The sequence below is a fragment of the Eucyclogobius newberryi genome, unplaced genomic scaffold (genome assembly GCF_026437365.1).
Source record: "Eucyclogobius newberryi isolate DKJ021-1_F unplaced genomic scaffold, fEucNew1.0.hap1 SCAF_17, whole genome shotgun sequence".
In the NCBI taxonomy this organism is placed as follows: domain Eukaryota; kingdom Metazoa; phylum Chordata; class Actinopteri; order Gobiiformes; family Gobiidae; genus Eucyclogobius; species Eucyclogobius newberryi.
The window spans coordinates 976,682-993,689 of NW_027315801.1; the positions used below are offsets into that span (position 1 = coordinate 976,682).

At 43.4% G+C, this 17,008-nt stretch overlaps 1 protein-coding gene across 7 annotated transcripts in view; it reads right to left on the minus strand.

Annotated features, from left to right (window-relative positions):
* Positions 1 to 17,008, minus strand: part of prdm16 (PR domain containing 16) — a 378,806-nt gene that overhangs the window by 153,983 nt on the left and 207,815 nt on the right. For all 7 annotated transcript variants that reach the window (XM_072448679.1, XM_072448686.1, XM_072448682.1 and 4 more), the window contains exon 3: positions 9,640 to 9,687. In XM_072448679.1, the coding sequence (XP_072304780.1) occupies positions 9,640 to 9,687 (48 nt within the window). The remainder of the gene's footprint in view (positions 1 to 9,639; positions 9,688 to 17,008) is intronic.

Here is a 17,008-nt window from a genome sequence, read left to right on the forward strand (position 1 = left end):
AGGTCCATTGACCACTTCCTGGATCACCACCAGATGACATCACACAGTGGGACCAAGCATTTTGTGAGGGACACAGCCTAAACACACATGTATTTGTGAATGAAAAGTAACCTAACTCCAGCCATATGTTCGACGAGGAAACAACAGGCCAAATAAGAAGTGCACATCACGGCTCCTTTCAATCTCAGGTCCTGCCTGACACAAGTCCACAGCGATAGCCTCTTTTCCCTGCTCCACTGTGAAGGCTTAAGCGGGGCCTAGACAGCCAAACAGACAGATAGTCCTGCTTTGCACCGCCAACCCAGACCAAAGCAAACAATCCCTGATCCTATCGCTGTGATCTCCATCTCCAGCACGTCCTCCTGTCCGCTCGCCCATGAGTGGGATCAGCCGCGGGTGGAAGAGGATCTACGCCGTAAGCACCCGCAGGATCCAGATAACGCCTCCTTTTATTTTCTGTCCCCGGGTGAGGTGAGAAGATGCCTGGGTATGTGCGCGTAAGCCAACACGTCTCCCCCCGCGAGCCCGGCACAAACGCCGACCATAAGCCCGCCGCAGATTTGAGGAAGTGGGCCGGAGAAGCTACAACAACATCTTTGCTAGCGCTTTATCCCCCGGTCTTAACCCCGGATCGCACGAGTACCCCCCACTGGGTGAGAAGAGAGCAGGGGTGAGGGGGGGAGGAGCTGGGGGAGGCGGAGGCGGGACAGGAGTGAAGGTGTTTGTGGTCGTAGCCATGGAGATGAAAACAGGTGTGGAGTAAAATGATTTGGAAGATGAAGATTGCAAACATAAGGGATTGTAACGAGTAGTAATGAGTTACTTAAACTCGTTGGTAAAACGTGCTGTACAAATAAAGTTGGATCGGACAAACAGGAAGTGAAATTATGAACCAAAAATGTGCTGTTCTGTCATAACATTTTCAATTTTTTTATGTGAAATTCAAAATAAATGTATCTTAACATTTTAGTTCAATGAGTCGTTTCAGTTTTATAAGTTGATAATTTGAAAATGGGCATGTTTGATCCAGATTTAAGATATTTTTTTAAATATATATACAAAATATATATATATATATATATATATATATATATATTATATTGATTATATATATATATATATATATATATATATATATATATATATATATATATATATATATATATATATATTATATATTTCAAATTAAATTTTGTAATATCTATATTTATTGTTTACATATTTTTTATTTAACCTTTATTTAGCCAGGAAAGTCACATTGAGATTACTACTTTATTTATTATTTTCCAATTCTTATACAACATACACAGAACATAAAATGTGACAAACAGAGAAAAAAAAAACAGCACAAACAAAAGAGCACAAGTGGCACAAGACTTTTAAAACGGCGGATTGTCTGGCATACTTGGCATAATTAGTCCAGTGTCTGAACGAGCTCAGTGTTGAGTCAGTGGCCCTGGTCTGGGGTCCTAGTCTGGGGCCCTGGTCTGGCCCTGGATGAATGACTCACGTTATGGGAGCGGCGTATGCATAATTTCATTCATATTCATGCGCTTTATGGTCCACGACGGGCCATCACCGCACATAATGAGACACATGAAAACATACTAAATACATGAAAACATACTAAATACTAAATACATGAAAACATACTAAATACATGAAAACATACTAAATACTAAATACATGAAAACATACTAAATACATGTAGTCATTGTAATAGTAACGAAAGCTTCACGTGTGCAATGATTATTTATTCATTTTTCTTCTTATTTTTGGGGGAACATACAGCAACACACTGAAGAAAGAACACGACCTGAAAGCGAGACGAAATAAAGACATAAAGATAAATGTGACAATATGACAAAACATACGCACAATTACAGCACAACAACTTCCATATTCACGTCTCATCTGCTCCAAAGTTGATCAAATTTGTCCATTTTCAAATTAACGATTCATAAAACTAAAACGACTCATTGAATTAAAATGTTACGAAAAATACATTTCGAATTTTTTGTTATGACGGAAAAGCACATTTTTTGTGTTTATAATTTCACTTCCTGTTTGTAATTGATGTGAAACACTGGGCAAAAACTCATCTGATGTCACCATTTGTTAAAATGTGCAACTTTATTTTGTTGAATTCATGTTTAGAGTCAAAAACGTTGTTTCTTTGTGAAAATTCTGCATCAACTTTGACTGGAATGAGTGTCCCTGGTGTGATGTCACTTCCTGTTATTTTCTACAGATTTTTCAGCGTTTTCTCCAGAAATACCTGCTCGATTGGTGTAAAACTATCATTTATATGTACAACACGCAAAAATACACAACATAAAATCAACATTAGAAAACTGTAAAAACCTGTCCTGGGAACTTTAATAGCATCGAAATTTGTCCATTTAAAAATGTCTCCGAGTGCATTTTTCAACATGAAAAAATAAATTAAAAAAATTGGATTTGGACGTGGCATTATTAAAGGTGTAGAAAGTACATCATATTTTCATCCCACAACTTTATTTTTGTTATAATTAATCCCCTAACTCTTCACCCATAATGACATATAGTTACTTCGCCTGAATCCTTCTTTATAAACTATTTGGTTGCTTTGTTGCTGCTTGATTAAAGTGTTACCAAAGATACCATGTCCTACACAAAAGTACTGCGTGCTCTCCGGTGTATTCATGTAGTGGTCGTGTACTTTTGACACGCTCTGGGAACATGTGCGGCGCAGGGAGCAGCCTAACCACCTGCGGTCGCCTCTTTAAATAAGCCTCGCGCTAATGTAGCGTTTCACATCAGCGCCGGAGTGGAGCGTTTGCATAGTGTGTCTGCGTGACCTCTGACCTCCCCTCAACCAATGTAAGATGACATCACCTTTAAAAAGAGTGTGTATTCTTACGGCAAGTGACGCCAGCAAAGGGTTTTCATGTGGGTTTGAATGTTTTTTACAGCTTAAGTTTGGAATAATATGTTTGGAGACTTTATGGAAGTAAGAAAGGTGCAGTTTAGACCTGGTTTAGTCCTGGTTTAGACCTGGTTTAGACCTGGTTTAGATCTGGTTTAGACCTGGTTTAGACCTGGTTTAGATCTGGTTTAGACCTGGTTTAGACCTGGTTTAGACCTGGTTTAGACCGGGTTTAGACCTGGTTTAGACCTGGTTAGGACCTGGTTTAGACCTGGTTTAGACCGGGTTTAGACCTGGTTTAGACCTGGTTTAGACCTGGTTTAGATCTGGTTTAGACCTGGTTTAGACCGGGTTTAGACCTGGTTTAGACCTGGTTAGGACCTGGTTTAGACCTGGTTTAGATCTGGTTTAGACCTGGTTTAGACCTGGTTTAGACCTGGTTTAGACCTGGTTAGGACCTGGTTTAGACCTGGTTTAGACCGGGTTTAGACCTGGTTTAGACCTGGCTTAGACCTGGTTTAGTCCTGGTTTAGACCTGGTTTAAATCTGGTTTAGACCTGGTTTAGACCTGGTTTAGACCTGGTTTGGACCTGGTTTAGACCTGGTTTGGACCTGGTTAGGACCTGGTTTAGTCCTGGTTTAGACCTGGTTTAGTCCTGGTTTAGACCTGGTTTAGTCCTGGTTTAGACCTGGTTTAGACCGGGTTCAGACCTGGTTTAGTCCTGGTTTAGACCTGGTTTAGTCCTGGTTTAGTCCTGGTTTAGACCTGGTTTAGTCCTGGTTTAGACCTGGTTTAGTCCTGGTTTAGACCTGGTTTAGACCGGGTTCAGACCTGGTTTAGTCCTGGTTTAGACCTGGTTTAGTCCTGGTTTAGACCTGGTTTAGTCCTGGTTTAGACCGGGTTTAGTCCTGGTTTAGTCCTGGTTTAGACCTGGTTTAGACCTGGTTTAGTCCTGGTTTAGTCCTGGTTTAGACCTGGTTTAGACCTGGTTTAGTCCTGGTTTAGTCCTGGTTTAGACCTGGTTTAGACCGGGTTTAGTCCTGGTTTAGACCTGGTTTAGACCTGGTTTAGATCTGGTTTAGACCTGGTTTGGACCTGGTTTAGACCTGGTTTGGACCTGGTTCAGACCTGGTTTAGTCCTGGTTTAGACCTGGTTTAGTCCTGGTTTAGACCTGGTTTAGTCCTGGTTTAGACCGGGTTTAGTCCTGGTTTAGTCCTGGTTTAGACCTGGTTTAGACCTGGTTTAGACCTGGTTTAGACCGGGTTTAGACCTGGTTTAGACCTGGTTTAGATCTGGTTTAGACCTGGTTTAGACCTGGTTAGGACCTGGTTTAGACCTGGTTTAGACCGGGTTTAGACCTGGTTTAGACCTGGTTTAGACCTGGTTTAGACCTGGTTTAGACCTGGTTTAGTCCTGGTTTAGACCTGGTTTAGACCTGTTTAGACCTGGTTTGGATCTGGTTTAGACCTGGTTTAGACCTGGTTTAGACCTGGTTTAGATCTGGTTTAGACCTGGTTTAGACCTGGTTTAGACCTGGTTTAGACCTGGTTAGGACCTGGTTTAGACCTGGTTTAGACCTGGTTTAGACCTGGTTTAGTCCTGGTTTAGACCTGGTTTAGACCTGGTTAGGACCTGGTTTAGACCTGGTTTAGACCGGGTTTAGACCTGGTTTAGACCTGGTTTGGACCTGGTTTAGACCTGGTTTAGACCTGGTTTAGACCGGGTTTAGACCTGGTTTAGACCTGGTTTAGACCTGTTTAGACCTGGTTTAGATCTGGTTTGGACCTGGTTTAAATCTGGTTTAGACCTGGTTTAGACCTGGTTTAGTCCTGATTTAGACCTGGTTTAGTCCTGGTTTAGACCTGGTTTAGACCGGGTTCAGACCTGGTTTAGACCTGGTTTGGACCTGGTTTAGACCGGGTTTAGACCTGGTTTAGACCTGGTTTAGACCTGGTTTAGTCCTGATTTAGACCTGGTTTAGTCCTGGTTTAGACCTGGTTTAGACCGGGTTCAGACCTGGTTTAGTCCTGGTTTAGACCTGGTTTAGTCCTGGTTTAGACCTGGTTTAGTCCTGGTTTAGACCGGGTTTAGTCCTGGTTTAGTCCTGGTTTAGACCTGGTTTAGACCTGGTTTAGACCTGGTTTAGACCGGGTTTAGACCTGGTTTAGACCTGGTTTAGATCTGGTTTAGACCTGGTTTAGACCTGGTTAGGACCTGGTTTAGACCTGGTTTAGACCGGGTTTAGACCTGGTTTAGACCTGGTTTAGATCTGGTTTAGACCTGGTTTGGACCTGGTTTAGACCTGGTTTGGACCTGGTTTAGACCTGGTTTAGTCCTGGTTTAGACCTGGTTTAGTCCTGGTTTAGACCGGGTTTAGTCCTGGTTTAGTCCTGGTTTAGACCTGGTTTAGACCTGGTTTAGACCTGGTTTAGACCGGGTTTAGACCTGGTTTAGACCTGGTTTAGATCTGGTTTAGACCTGGTTTAGACCTGGTTAGGACCTGGTTTAGACCTGGTTTAGACCGGGTTTAGACCTGGTTTAGACCTGGTTTAGACCTGGTTTAGTCCTGATTTAGACCTGGTTTAGACCTGGTTTAGACCTGGTTTAGACCTGGTTTAGACCTGGTTAGGACCTGGTTTAGACCTGGTTTAGACCTGGTTTAGACCTGGTTTAGACCTGGTTAGGACCTGGTTTAGACCTGGTTTAGACCGGGTTTAGACCTGGTTTAGACCTGGTTTAGACCTGGTTTAGTCCTGGTTTAGACCTGGTTTGGACCTGGTTTAGACCTGGTTTAGACCTGGTTTAGACCGGGTTTAGACCTGGTTTAGACCTGGTTTAGACCTGTTTAGACCTGGTTTAGATCTGGTTTGGACCTGGTTTAGACCTGGTTTAGACCTGGTTTAGACCTGGTTTAAATCTGGTTTAGACCTGGTTTAGACCTGGTTTGGACCTGGTTTAGACCTGGTTTGGACCTGGTTTAGACCTGGTTTAGACCTGGTTTAGTCCTGGTTTAGACCTGGTTTAGTCCTGGTTTAGACCTGGTTTAGACCGGGTTCAGACCTGGTTTAGTCCTGGTTTAGACCTGGTTTAGTCCTGGTTTAGACCTGGTTTAGTCCTGGTTTAGACCGGGTTTAGTCCTGGTTTAGTCCTGGTTTAGACCTGGTTTAGACCTGGTTTAGTCCTGGTTTAGTCCTGGTTTAGACCTGGTTTAGACCTGGTTTAGTCCTGGTTTAGTCCTGGTTTAGACCTGGTTTAGACCGGGTTTAGTCCTGGTTTAGACCTGGTTTAGATCTGGTTTAGACCTGGTTTGGACCTGGTTTAGACCTGGTTTGGACCTGGTTCAGACCTGGTTTAGTCCTAGTTTAGACCTGGTTTAGTCCTGGTTTAGACCTGGTTTGGACCTGGTTTAGACCTGGTTTAGACCTGGTTTAGACCGGGTTTAGACCTGGTTTAGACCTGGTTTAGACCTGTTTAGACCTGGTTTAGATCTGGTTTGGACCTGGTTTAGACCTGGTTTAGACCTGGTTTAGACCTGGTTTAAATCTGGTTTAGACCTGGTTTAGACCTGGTTTGGACCTGGTTTAGACCTGGTTTAGACCTGGTTTAGTCCTGGTTTAGACCTGGTTTAGTCCTGGTTTAGACCTGGTTTAGACCGGGTTCAGACCTGGTTTAGTCCTGGTTTAGACCTGGTTTAGTCCTGGTTTAGACCTGGTTTAGTCCTGGTTTAGACCGGGTTTAGTCCTGGTTTAGTCCTGGTTTAGACCTGGTTTAGACCTGGTTTAGTCCTGGTTTAGTCCTGGTTTAGACCTGGTTTAGACCTGGTTTAGTCCTGGTTTAGTCCTGGTTTAGACCTGGTTTAGACCGGGTTTAGTCCTGGTTTAGACCTGGTTTAGATCTGGTTTAGACCTGGTTTGGACCTGGTTTAGACCTGGTTTGGACCTGGTTCAGACCTGGTTTAGTCCTAGTTTAGACCTGGTTTAGTCCTGGTTTAGACCGGGTTTAGTCCTGGTTTAGTCCTGGTTTAGACCTGGTTTAGACCTGGTTTAGACCTGGTTTAGACCTGGTTTAGACCTGGTTTAGACCTGGTTTAGACCTGGTTTAGTCCTGGTTTAGACCTGGTTTAGTCCTGGTTTAGTCCTGGTTTAGTCCTGGTTTAGACCTGGTTTAGTCCTGGTTTAGTCCTGGTTTAGACCTGGTTTAGTCCTGGTTTAGTCCTGGTTTAGACCTGGTTTAGTCCTGGTTTAGTCCTGGTTTAGACCTGGTTTAGTCCTGGTTTAGACCTGGTTTAGTCCTGGTTTAGACCTGGTTTGTAGACGGTTTGTAGATTGACCAATAACTATTAAAAGCAATTCCTAAGCGTTTGCTAAATAAGATGAAATAAATAAATAAAACCATGTGCTGTATTTGAAGTTCCCAAATGTTCCGTGACATGACACATTGACAGTGGCTTGTGCAGCGCTCGTTCGTGCACACGCTGTTCTGATTACAGGAGCCCGAGCGGGTCAAAAGCAGTGCTCCTCCATTAGTTCTGCTCCTGTTGTTCGGAGCCACTGTCACAGCAGATAAGAGCCAGGACAGGACAGAACAACCCTCCCACGCCGATCTACTCCAGCGCTGCAGACTCCAGCGCTGCAGACTCCGGCGCTGCAGACACCGGCGCTGCAGACACCGGCGCTGCAGACACCGGCGCTGCAGACACCGGCGCTGCAGACACCGGCGCTGCAGCAGACTCCAGCGCTGCAGACTCCGGCGCTGCAGACACCGGCGCTGCAGACTCCAGCGCTGCAGACTCCGGCGCTGCAGACACCGGCGCTGCAGACACCGGCGCTGCAGCAGACTCCAGCGCTGCAGACTCCGGCGCTGCAGACACCGGCGCTGCAGCAGACTCCAGCGCTGCAGACTCCGGCGCTGCAGACTCCGGCGCTGCAGACTCCAGCGCTGCAGCAGACTCCAGCGCTGCAGACTCCGGCGCTGCAGACACCGGCGCTGCAGCAGACTCCGGCGCTGCAGACTCCGGCGCTGCAGACACCGGCGCTGCAGACTCCGGCGCTGCAGACTCCGGCGCTGCAGACTCCGGCGGCTGCAGAAACCGGCGCTGCATACACCGGCGCTGCAGCAGACTCCAGCGCTGCAGACTCCGGCGCTGCAGACACCGGCGCTGCAGCAGACTCCGGCGCTGCAGACTCTGGCGCTGCAGACTCCGGCGCTGCAGACTCCGGCGGCTGCAGAAACCGGCGCTGCAGACACCGGCGCTGCAGCAGACTCCAGCGCTGCAGACTCCGGCGCTGCAGACTCCGGTGGCTGCAGCGTCCGACGGATCAGAACAAGATGGGGCGAGTCGCAGCGAGAGTCAGAGGAATAAAATGGGCAAAAAAATACAAATAAAACAGAATTAAAAAAGTCTGGGTAACGTAGGGAGGAAGTGAAAATACTCTCGAGGTGAAACAGAGACGGGGAAAAGGGAAAGAAATGAAAAAAATCTGTAGTTTACTCATCTCACATTTTTCATCAAAATCGCTCGGAAATAAAAAGCTGAAAAATGGATAAAGCCGAGTTTTCTGCTTCTTTTTGTCGACACATTGGATGAATCGCTCAGGAGACTTTGGAAAGGCCAAGATTTTAACAACATTAACATTTTGAGAGAAAACAAAAAAAAGACAAATTCAAAACTTGAATAAATTATAATTTGATGTGGGATTCATCAAACGCTTGTTAAATTCAGTGAAGTGCGACTTTAAGGCTGATATTTATGTAAGAAAAACATTATTTAGAGACAATTGCCCAGAGAACTTTATGGATCCAAGTGGATTCTGTGAAATAATGAAAAATTGGACACATTTCATACAGAATATTTTGTCCATTTGTAAAAAAAACTTCTATTTTAACATGTTTAATATCTAAATTCCCTCGCAGTGTCTTGCCTCAAAATCTATTTCCATGGATGTTATATTATATTACGCCGGTGCATTAACCACACCAACGATCAATAATATTCAGACACAAACATTGATCACACCTAAAACCTCCCATACCTTTCACACATATAGAACGGCATGAATTATCTCTTTATTTCCAGCCATTGATTTGTTTTTTTAAGGGACATTGACTTTGTCCCGTCGGCTGCGTCTTCGAGGACCATTAAGCTCCTCCCCCTCCGTCCGACCCGGGGACACGAGGTCATGGAAGAAGTGTCCCACCTCTCCAATGCATTTATCAGCTCATAAAGTGGCCCGTGGCTGCTCAATGGCGCCAACATATCGATGTTCTCTCAGGTGTATGAATAAGTGACCATCCATGTTGCGTTCGGCGGTTTAAACGTGTGAAACGAGGTCGAAATTAGCAGGATTTTTGTCAACACGGAGAAAGAAAATGCTCTTCAAAGAAGGTTTGCCGGTCTATTTCAGCAGCACGACTCGAAAACAAGCTCGCAAACTTAAAAAAACACCTTCAAATAAAGAGGACAAAGTGTCAGAATGTGTTATAGGTCGTGTCTGCTCAGAAACACGTGTAAAATGTACGAAAATGTCTCAAATAAGCTGTGTACAATTCAAATAAACGGATCAACTGCGCGATATGAGCGTCAAAACCTGAACGCGAATGAACAAATACACAAATATCACCGCGGCAACGGAGTAAAAGTTCCAATCGCAGTCGTATCGAGTCCAAACCGACACAAATCCTCAACGTTGTCAAGCCAAGAGCAGAGCAGGATGTGGGAAAGGGCCCTACCTTCTTGAGGCAGCTCTCTGGGGAGGAGTCTTCGTGCTCGTTCATCATCTGAAAGACAAGACAACGTGACTTTTAACACGGCAGTGACACGGACGCCTCTGCTAATAAAGCCAAACTAATCCTTACACGAGTAAAGGAGATGAAACTGATTCTGACAGATCATTTATTATTCTCCAAACATACAATACACTTATGAAATCAGCTTTAGTGTCAATCCTTAAAGGTGTAACACTTTAACACAATATCATTACACTTTAGCCTTAATAAAGCGTGAACAAAGACTGATTCAGGCGTGTCAATGTATTGAAAATATGATTATTACTAAAACTATGATCGAAACTAGAAACTCATTTGATCAAAACTAAAACAATCACATGGAAATAATGTTTTAAACCGTTTTAGAATGACTTGTTCAATAAATAAATAAAATTGAAAATATCAGGATATTGTCTAAAAGCTTAAAACTATGATATTTAAATGATCATTATTGTATCAAAAATGTGTTGAGTATTGATTATTTTCCTTAGTATCGAAGTTGAGTTTGTAGTGTATCGTGACAACTGCTAAACCCTTAACCTGTTTCCATCCACCTATTTCGCCCTGTGCACACTGGTTGGACCCAAATGGCATTGCTTGTTAAAAGAGGATCTTATGTTCCACATGTGAGTGTGATGCATCATTAGAAAGCTTAGACCTTCTAGTTTCTGCAGATGTGCACATGTCACACTGTCAGGGCTTCAGAACTTACACTACAGAGGCCCAAACAAACAAAACATCCTTTTTTAGTCTCGCCTGAATATTGTTAATTTGTAATGGTCCTGAGCATGACATACTTCATTGTGTGCATATGCTGTTCACTGTACATGATGTTTATCTTGTTGACAACAACTGTGTAAAGTTTCAGATCTCTAGGAACAGAAGCATTTTGGTGCTTTGACCTTTTTGTATCAAAAAGTATATTCGGAACATCCAAAGTGATCCAAATATGTGCCAAACTGTTTTATTACAATTTTAGCTCCTCTATGATCATAAAATATACATTTTGATGTTTTGTAGGCCACTAATAGCAATTATAACTGCTAAAAACAATATGTGAAAATGTGTAAATATGAGTTTACCCATGAATTTCCCATATAGAGGTTAAAAAAAACAAACAAAATTATAATATTTTGATTTTATTTTTGTATTGGTATAATAATACATATATCTAACAAAATGCACGTCCAAAAGGCTAATAAAATCAGAAAACGTTATGAGCAAAATCCTGCCGAGAAATCTGGCTCTTTACAGCCTTCACGGAGCCTTACGCACGAAAATACAGAACCAAATGTGTCAATAAGCCCTTTGTCCCGCCTATCAGGACAAAGCTCTCCTTAAAAATAAATTGATTTGATTTGATCCTTATTGGCTAGAATAATATGTCACTCAAAGTCTCCTGCGTGCCTGTTAGCAGAAGCTAAGGGCTAAAAACAAAGATGGAAGCGCGCTTCGGAAGCGCCGCATTTTTTTCCTCCGGAGGCTGTAGCAAACAAACCCGGTGACCGAAAAATGTGTGGATGGTCTCATTCTGTAGGAAACAGTCTGAAGAAAAGAAGGATATCCAACATTATCTTATAGGTCAAACAGGTCATTTGTTATGGACGGAGAAATGCGCCGGACAAGCGCATTCTCGTCCGGCGAGAAACGAAAAGTTTGTTTACTTGACAATATCTCGAAATCAGAAAACTTCAGGAAAAATACAAGTGGATATTGTTGTTCAATGATTCCTTACGGACAGACTGAGTACAAGGATGTACAGAATTAAAGCCATTTTGTCCGTCATAAACAGCAAACAGGACATGTGTTTGTAAAAGTTGAGACTTTCTCACAAACTATTGGCAATTGCTTCTTGGTGCATATTATTCAATGTAAATCAATGACATATTCCTTTTGTTGAGAAAATAAGCTTTAAAATGATGTATAACTTGCTGGTATTGACCACGGAAATAAAAGTGATGAAAGAGAATATTTGAGATATAGAAAATGCTCGCCGGCGGACAGGTGGGTGGTAACAGGTTAATCAAGCCATCGCTCTGCCTTAATTAAGTCTGTTTGTTTGTTTGTTTGTCTGTGCTTTATTGAGGCCAGTAACATTTTTATAAAGTGGTACCGGACCTTTAAGTAAATCTTAAACTGATCAAAACTCATCACACAAGCAGATCACCAAGGTACAGGTCAGATCTGTGGACAGGAGACTTTGCTCACGGTAAGAACGCCTCATCATTTCAATTCAAGGTCCTTTTAGCAACAATAGAAACACCTGCAATTGAATAATACATGATTAATGCTCTACTGTGGAACCTCGTGAGCCCTCGGAAGTCATTTGAAGTATTTATTTTTAAGTTTTTCAGCCGTGAATAGGACTGACAAGTTAAATTTAACAAAAAAACAAACGTCGTCTGTTCAAACTATGAATTATACATGATTCTTTCATCAGTTTGTCAGTTTCTATTTCAGTCAATTCTTCTGGACGTGTTTAAAATATGAACTTTAACCAGAATCCCATCGTTAAAATCGTCCCCAAAACCCTGCATTTCAGTATTTGCCGAGCACACACAGGAACGCGTCGCCAGTGGAAGAGGATCCTGTTGATTTCCTTCTGTACACGTTTGTTTTGTGGACTTTTTCTGCCCCGCCAGAGCTCCAGATGTGCACCAGTGTGAGTCCATTACGCTGTCAGAGCTCTGCTTCTCCTGCCCCCTTCCAAATGGGAGCGATTACCGCAGAGACACTTAGGACGGTGTTTTGGGCCGACTTACACGGCGTTTAGACCCGGACTCAAGCGCCCCTGAGCTGGGATGGGTTCGATACGGGGCGGGGCGGGGCGGGGCAGGGCGGGGGGTAAACACGTCCTGTAAACGCTTAAACACACGATGGGAAGTATTCTAGATGGACGAAATGTTTAGTCCGTGTAGTGAAAATAGAACCTACAGCGGTTATAGGTTAAAGTGCACGTGGCAGGTCAGATCACAACTTTTCCATTATGTTATATTTATGATTTTGTTAAATGTTTGCCGCATTTTCTCAAGTTTGACAATTCTGGTGAAGTTGAGCTTGTTACTTCCTGGTTGGACGATTATTAAAGGGGATGTACTATGCTTTTTTTCTCCCCTGGCAATTAATAACATAAGTAAATCATCATTTTACATTTTGTTCATTTTTGTTCATCTAAAACATCGTAACAATAGAAACATCTCCATTGACTTCCTGTTCAAAACTGCAGACCCGATAAGCCCCGCCTCTTCACACTGGCATTTCACCGTAACAAGCGGCAGATTGTCCGTTACATGCTTTTATTTAAGTGGCTACGTGACATTTTCTTCATGCGTCACTCCCAGTCTTCGCTTTTCAAACAATCACAACCAAGGAGAGGTATTTGGGCGGGGATAGGGGGTAGGTGAAAACATGAATTCCCTCTCAGTTGCAGGACAATACAGGATCAACACAAACATAAAGAAGACTTAAATATTGAATAATGGTGTGGAAATATTGGATTAAAAGCTCCTTAAAGATGATTTTGCATAATATATCGTCCGATTTACACAATAGTTATCATTTGACAACTAAAAAATCCTCGACAACACCGACCAAAGCGCCCAAAGTGGCGCCCGGACACGTCCCATATCGTGGCAGGTGGCTGGACACTTTGCTCTGAGGTCATCGTCGTTGGACGGGGGGAGAAGCCGTGTCCAGACACTTGGTAATTACCCTCAGTGGAGTCAGTGTTTTCCCTTCTGGCCGTGTCAGGCCTCGGCAGCAGATACAGGAGTGGTGGAAAGTCCAGGCCCGTCCGGCGCTTTCTCAGGCGTCTCCGGCAGCTCGGTATTTGGGTTTGTACCACTCACTTTGAGATGACGCTGACACCGGCCATAAATCACGGCCCGCGCTCCAATCACATTTTCCTTCACTAATTAATGGCGTATTTATTTGCTCCGTGGCGCTGGCGGCGAGGCTCTGGGCCACACGATGTCTCCGTGGAGCTGGTGTGTGCGGATGTGCTTCAGACGGTGATGAAAGAGCGTCCCCACCTGCTCGCGTCTTTACAGGGTTTTAAAGGTGCACTAGGGCTTTTCGGGGCCTGGTCAGGGACTGAACTTGCCTCTTTGGCATTTATTTGAAGTGTTTTTGTTGCATCTAAATTCCTTGAAAAACATGTATTTGTAATGATAGCTCTCTGCTCTCCGCTGAGCAGATCTGACCTGTAACTGGGCCTGGTGGAGTCACACAGACAAATGAAATACTGTGGAATGTTCCAGGCAAAGCTATTCATGGGTTTGAACTTCTTGTTCAGGAGGAAGTGTTTGATGGAGATGAGAGCATTTTAGAGAGATGTTTCAACTCTTGATTCTCCGTCCAGTACCTTCAGCTTGAAATGACTCTTGGATGGCAGTGGAAACGGTGCAATTTGAAATGCAGTGACATCATTGACTTCCTTTGGATCCTTTTCTACCTTTTAACTGTTCAATTTGCTAAACTAAATTGCCCCTGCTATAAATAAAGCTGTACTGATGGCAAACAATATCCTTCTCAAAACTTAGACCTGGTTTAGACCTGGTTAGGACCTGGTTAGGACCTGGTTTAGACCTGGTTTAGACCTGGTTAGGACCTGGTTTAGACCTGGTTTAGACCTGGTTTAGGACCTGGTTAGGACCTGGTTTAGACCTGGTTTAGACCTGGTTTAGACCTGGTTAGGACCTGGTTTAGACCTGGTTTAGACCTGGTTTAGACCTGGTTAGGACCTGGTTTAGACCTGGTTTAGACCTGGTTTAGTCCTGGTTTAGACCTGGTTTAGACCTGGTTTAGACCTGGTTTAGTCCTGGTTTAGACCTGGTTTAGACCTGGTTTAGACCTGGTTTAGTCCTGGTTTAGACCTGGTTTAGATCTGGTTTAGACCTGGTTAGGACCTGGTTTAGACCTGGTTTAATCCTGGTTTAGTCCTGCTTTAGTCCTGGTTTAGACCTGGTTTAGACCTGGTTTAGACCTGGTTTAGACCTGGTTTAGTCCGGTAGAGTTATAATATCCTAAAACATCACTGTATCTGACATTCACACTTTTCCATCTCGACCTCGTGACATTAGCTTTGACTCATGAAGACACAATGAGCCTCTTCCAGCGCCCACACGTCCAGAGCCCCCCTCCAGACCCCCTCTTCAGGCTGGAACACATGAAGGCATCAGGGCTCGTCTGGTGCAGTTTTAACTTACTCTCAATTGGATACACACATATTTACACTGGGCGCGCAGCGGTACGAGCCGAGCAGGAGCTGAGCAGGAGCTGAGCGGGAGCTGAGCGGGAGCCGAGCGGGAGCTGAGCGGGAGCTGAGCGGGAGAGTTGCCTGGTAGCGTTTTTGACAAGTCGCTGGAGCTGCGGCTCTGTAAACTGTTGCAGCTGGATTTAAAGGGGAAGTTCTCTCTCTCTCTCTCTCGCTCTGACTCTGATCCTCCCTCGCTCGCTCTTCTCGCTCAGAAACTTTACGAGCACATTCCTCCTCCAGATAAGACGGCCACAGCGTTTAATCAACGCTTGTCGGTAGCGAAATTGTTACAATAAAAATACAACACAGATCTTTGGTCTGAAACTGTGGTCTGAGAACTGGAGCTGTTACTTTTAGAACGATGGAGAAACTAAAGCCGTTCAGGCCCGGGCAGGACTCAAAGGCTCAGACACTTAGGTCCTTATTTTACCATATTTTAGTCCTTATGGGTTTGATCATAATTGTGCTGGTTTGGTCCCGGTTTGAGCCCAGAATATGTCTTGTTACTGTGCAATAACCTGAAATAACCTGTAACACAAACGTAATCTACTGTGTAACAACCTGAAATGATACATGACTCGTTTGTAACGCATTGTGTTGCAACTCTTACTAAAATGTTACCCAGATACAATGTGTGACCTGAATGTGTAACATCTCTGAACAAAAGTTGACCTGAATGTGACGCACAGTGTAACAACCATGAGATGTAACAAGAACATGTAACACAGCTTCAAACACCACCGCGTAACAGCTCAGAACAACAACAAGAACAAGAAACCTGAAGGTAATGCACTGTGTAACAACCTGTAACAACATGTAACAACATGTAACAACCTGTAACAACCTGTAACAACCTGTAACAACCTGTAACGACATGTAACGACCTGTAACAACATGTAACAACATGTAACAACCTGTAACAACCTGTAACAACCTGCAACAACCTGTAACAACCTGTAACGACATGTAACGACCTGTAACAACATGTAACAACATGTAACAACCTGTAACAACCTGTAACAACCTGCAACAACCTGTAACAACCTGTAACGACATGTAACGACCTGTAACAACATGTAACAACATGTAACAACCTGTAACAACCTGTAACAACCTGCAACAACCTGTAACAACCTGTAACAACCTGTAACAACCTGTAACAACCTGTAACAACCTGTAACAACATATAACGACCTGTAACGACCTGTAACGACATGTAACGACCTGTAACAACATGTAACAACCTGTAACAACCTGCAACAACCTGCAACAACCTGTAACAACATATAACAACATGTAACAACCTGTAACAACCTGTAACAACCTGCAACAACCTGTAACAACCTGTAACAACCTGTAACAACCTGTAACAACCTGTAACAACCTGTAACGACCTGTAACGACATATAACGACCTGTAACGACCTGTAACGACATGTAACGACCTGTAACAACCTGTAACAACATGTAACAACCTGTAACAACATGTAACAACCTGTAACAACCTGTAACAACCTGTAGCAACCTGTAACAACCTGTAGCAACCTGTAACAACATGTAACAACCTGTAACAACCTGTAACAACCTGTAACAACATGTAACAACCTGTAACAACATGTAACAACCTGTAACAACATGTAACAACCTGTAACAACATGTAACAACCTGTAACAACATGTAACAACCTGTAACAACCTGTAACAACATGTAACAACATGTAACAACATGTAACAACATGTAACAACCTGTAACAACCTGTAACAACCTGTAACAACCTGTAACAACCTGTAACAACCTGTAACAACCTGTAACAACATGTAACAACCTGTAACAACCTGTAACAACCTGTAACAACCTGTAACAACCTGTAACAACATGTAACAACATGTAACAACCTGTAACAACCTGTAACAACCTGTAACAACCTGTAACAACCTGTAACAACATGTAACAACCTGTAACAACATGTAACAACCTGTAACAACCTGTAACAACATGTAACAACCTGTAACAACATGTAACAACCTGTAACAACATGTAACAACATGTAACAACCTGTAACAACCTGTAACAACCT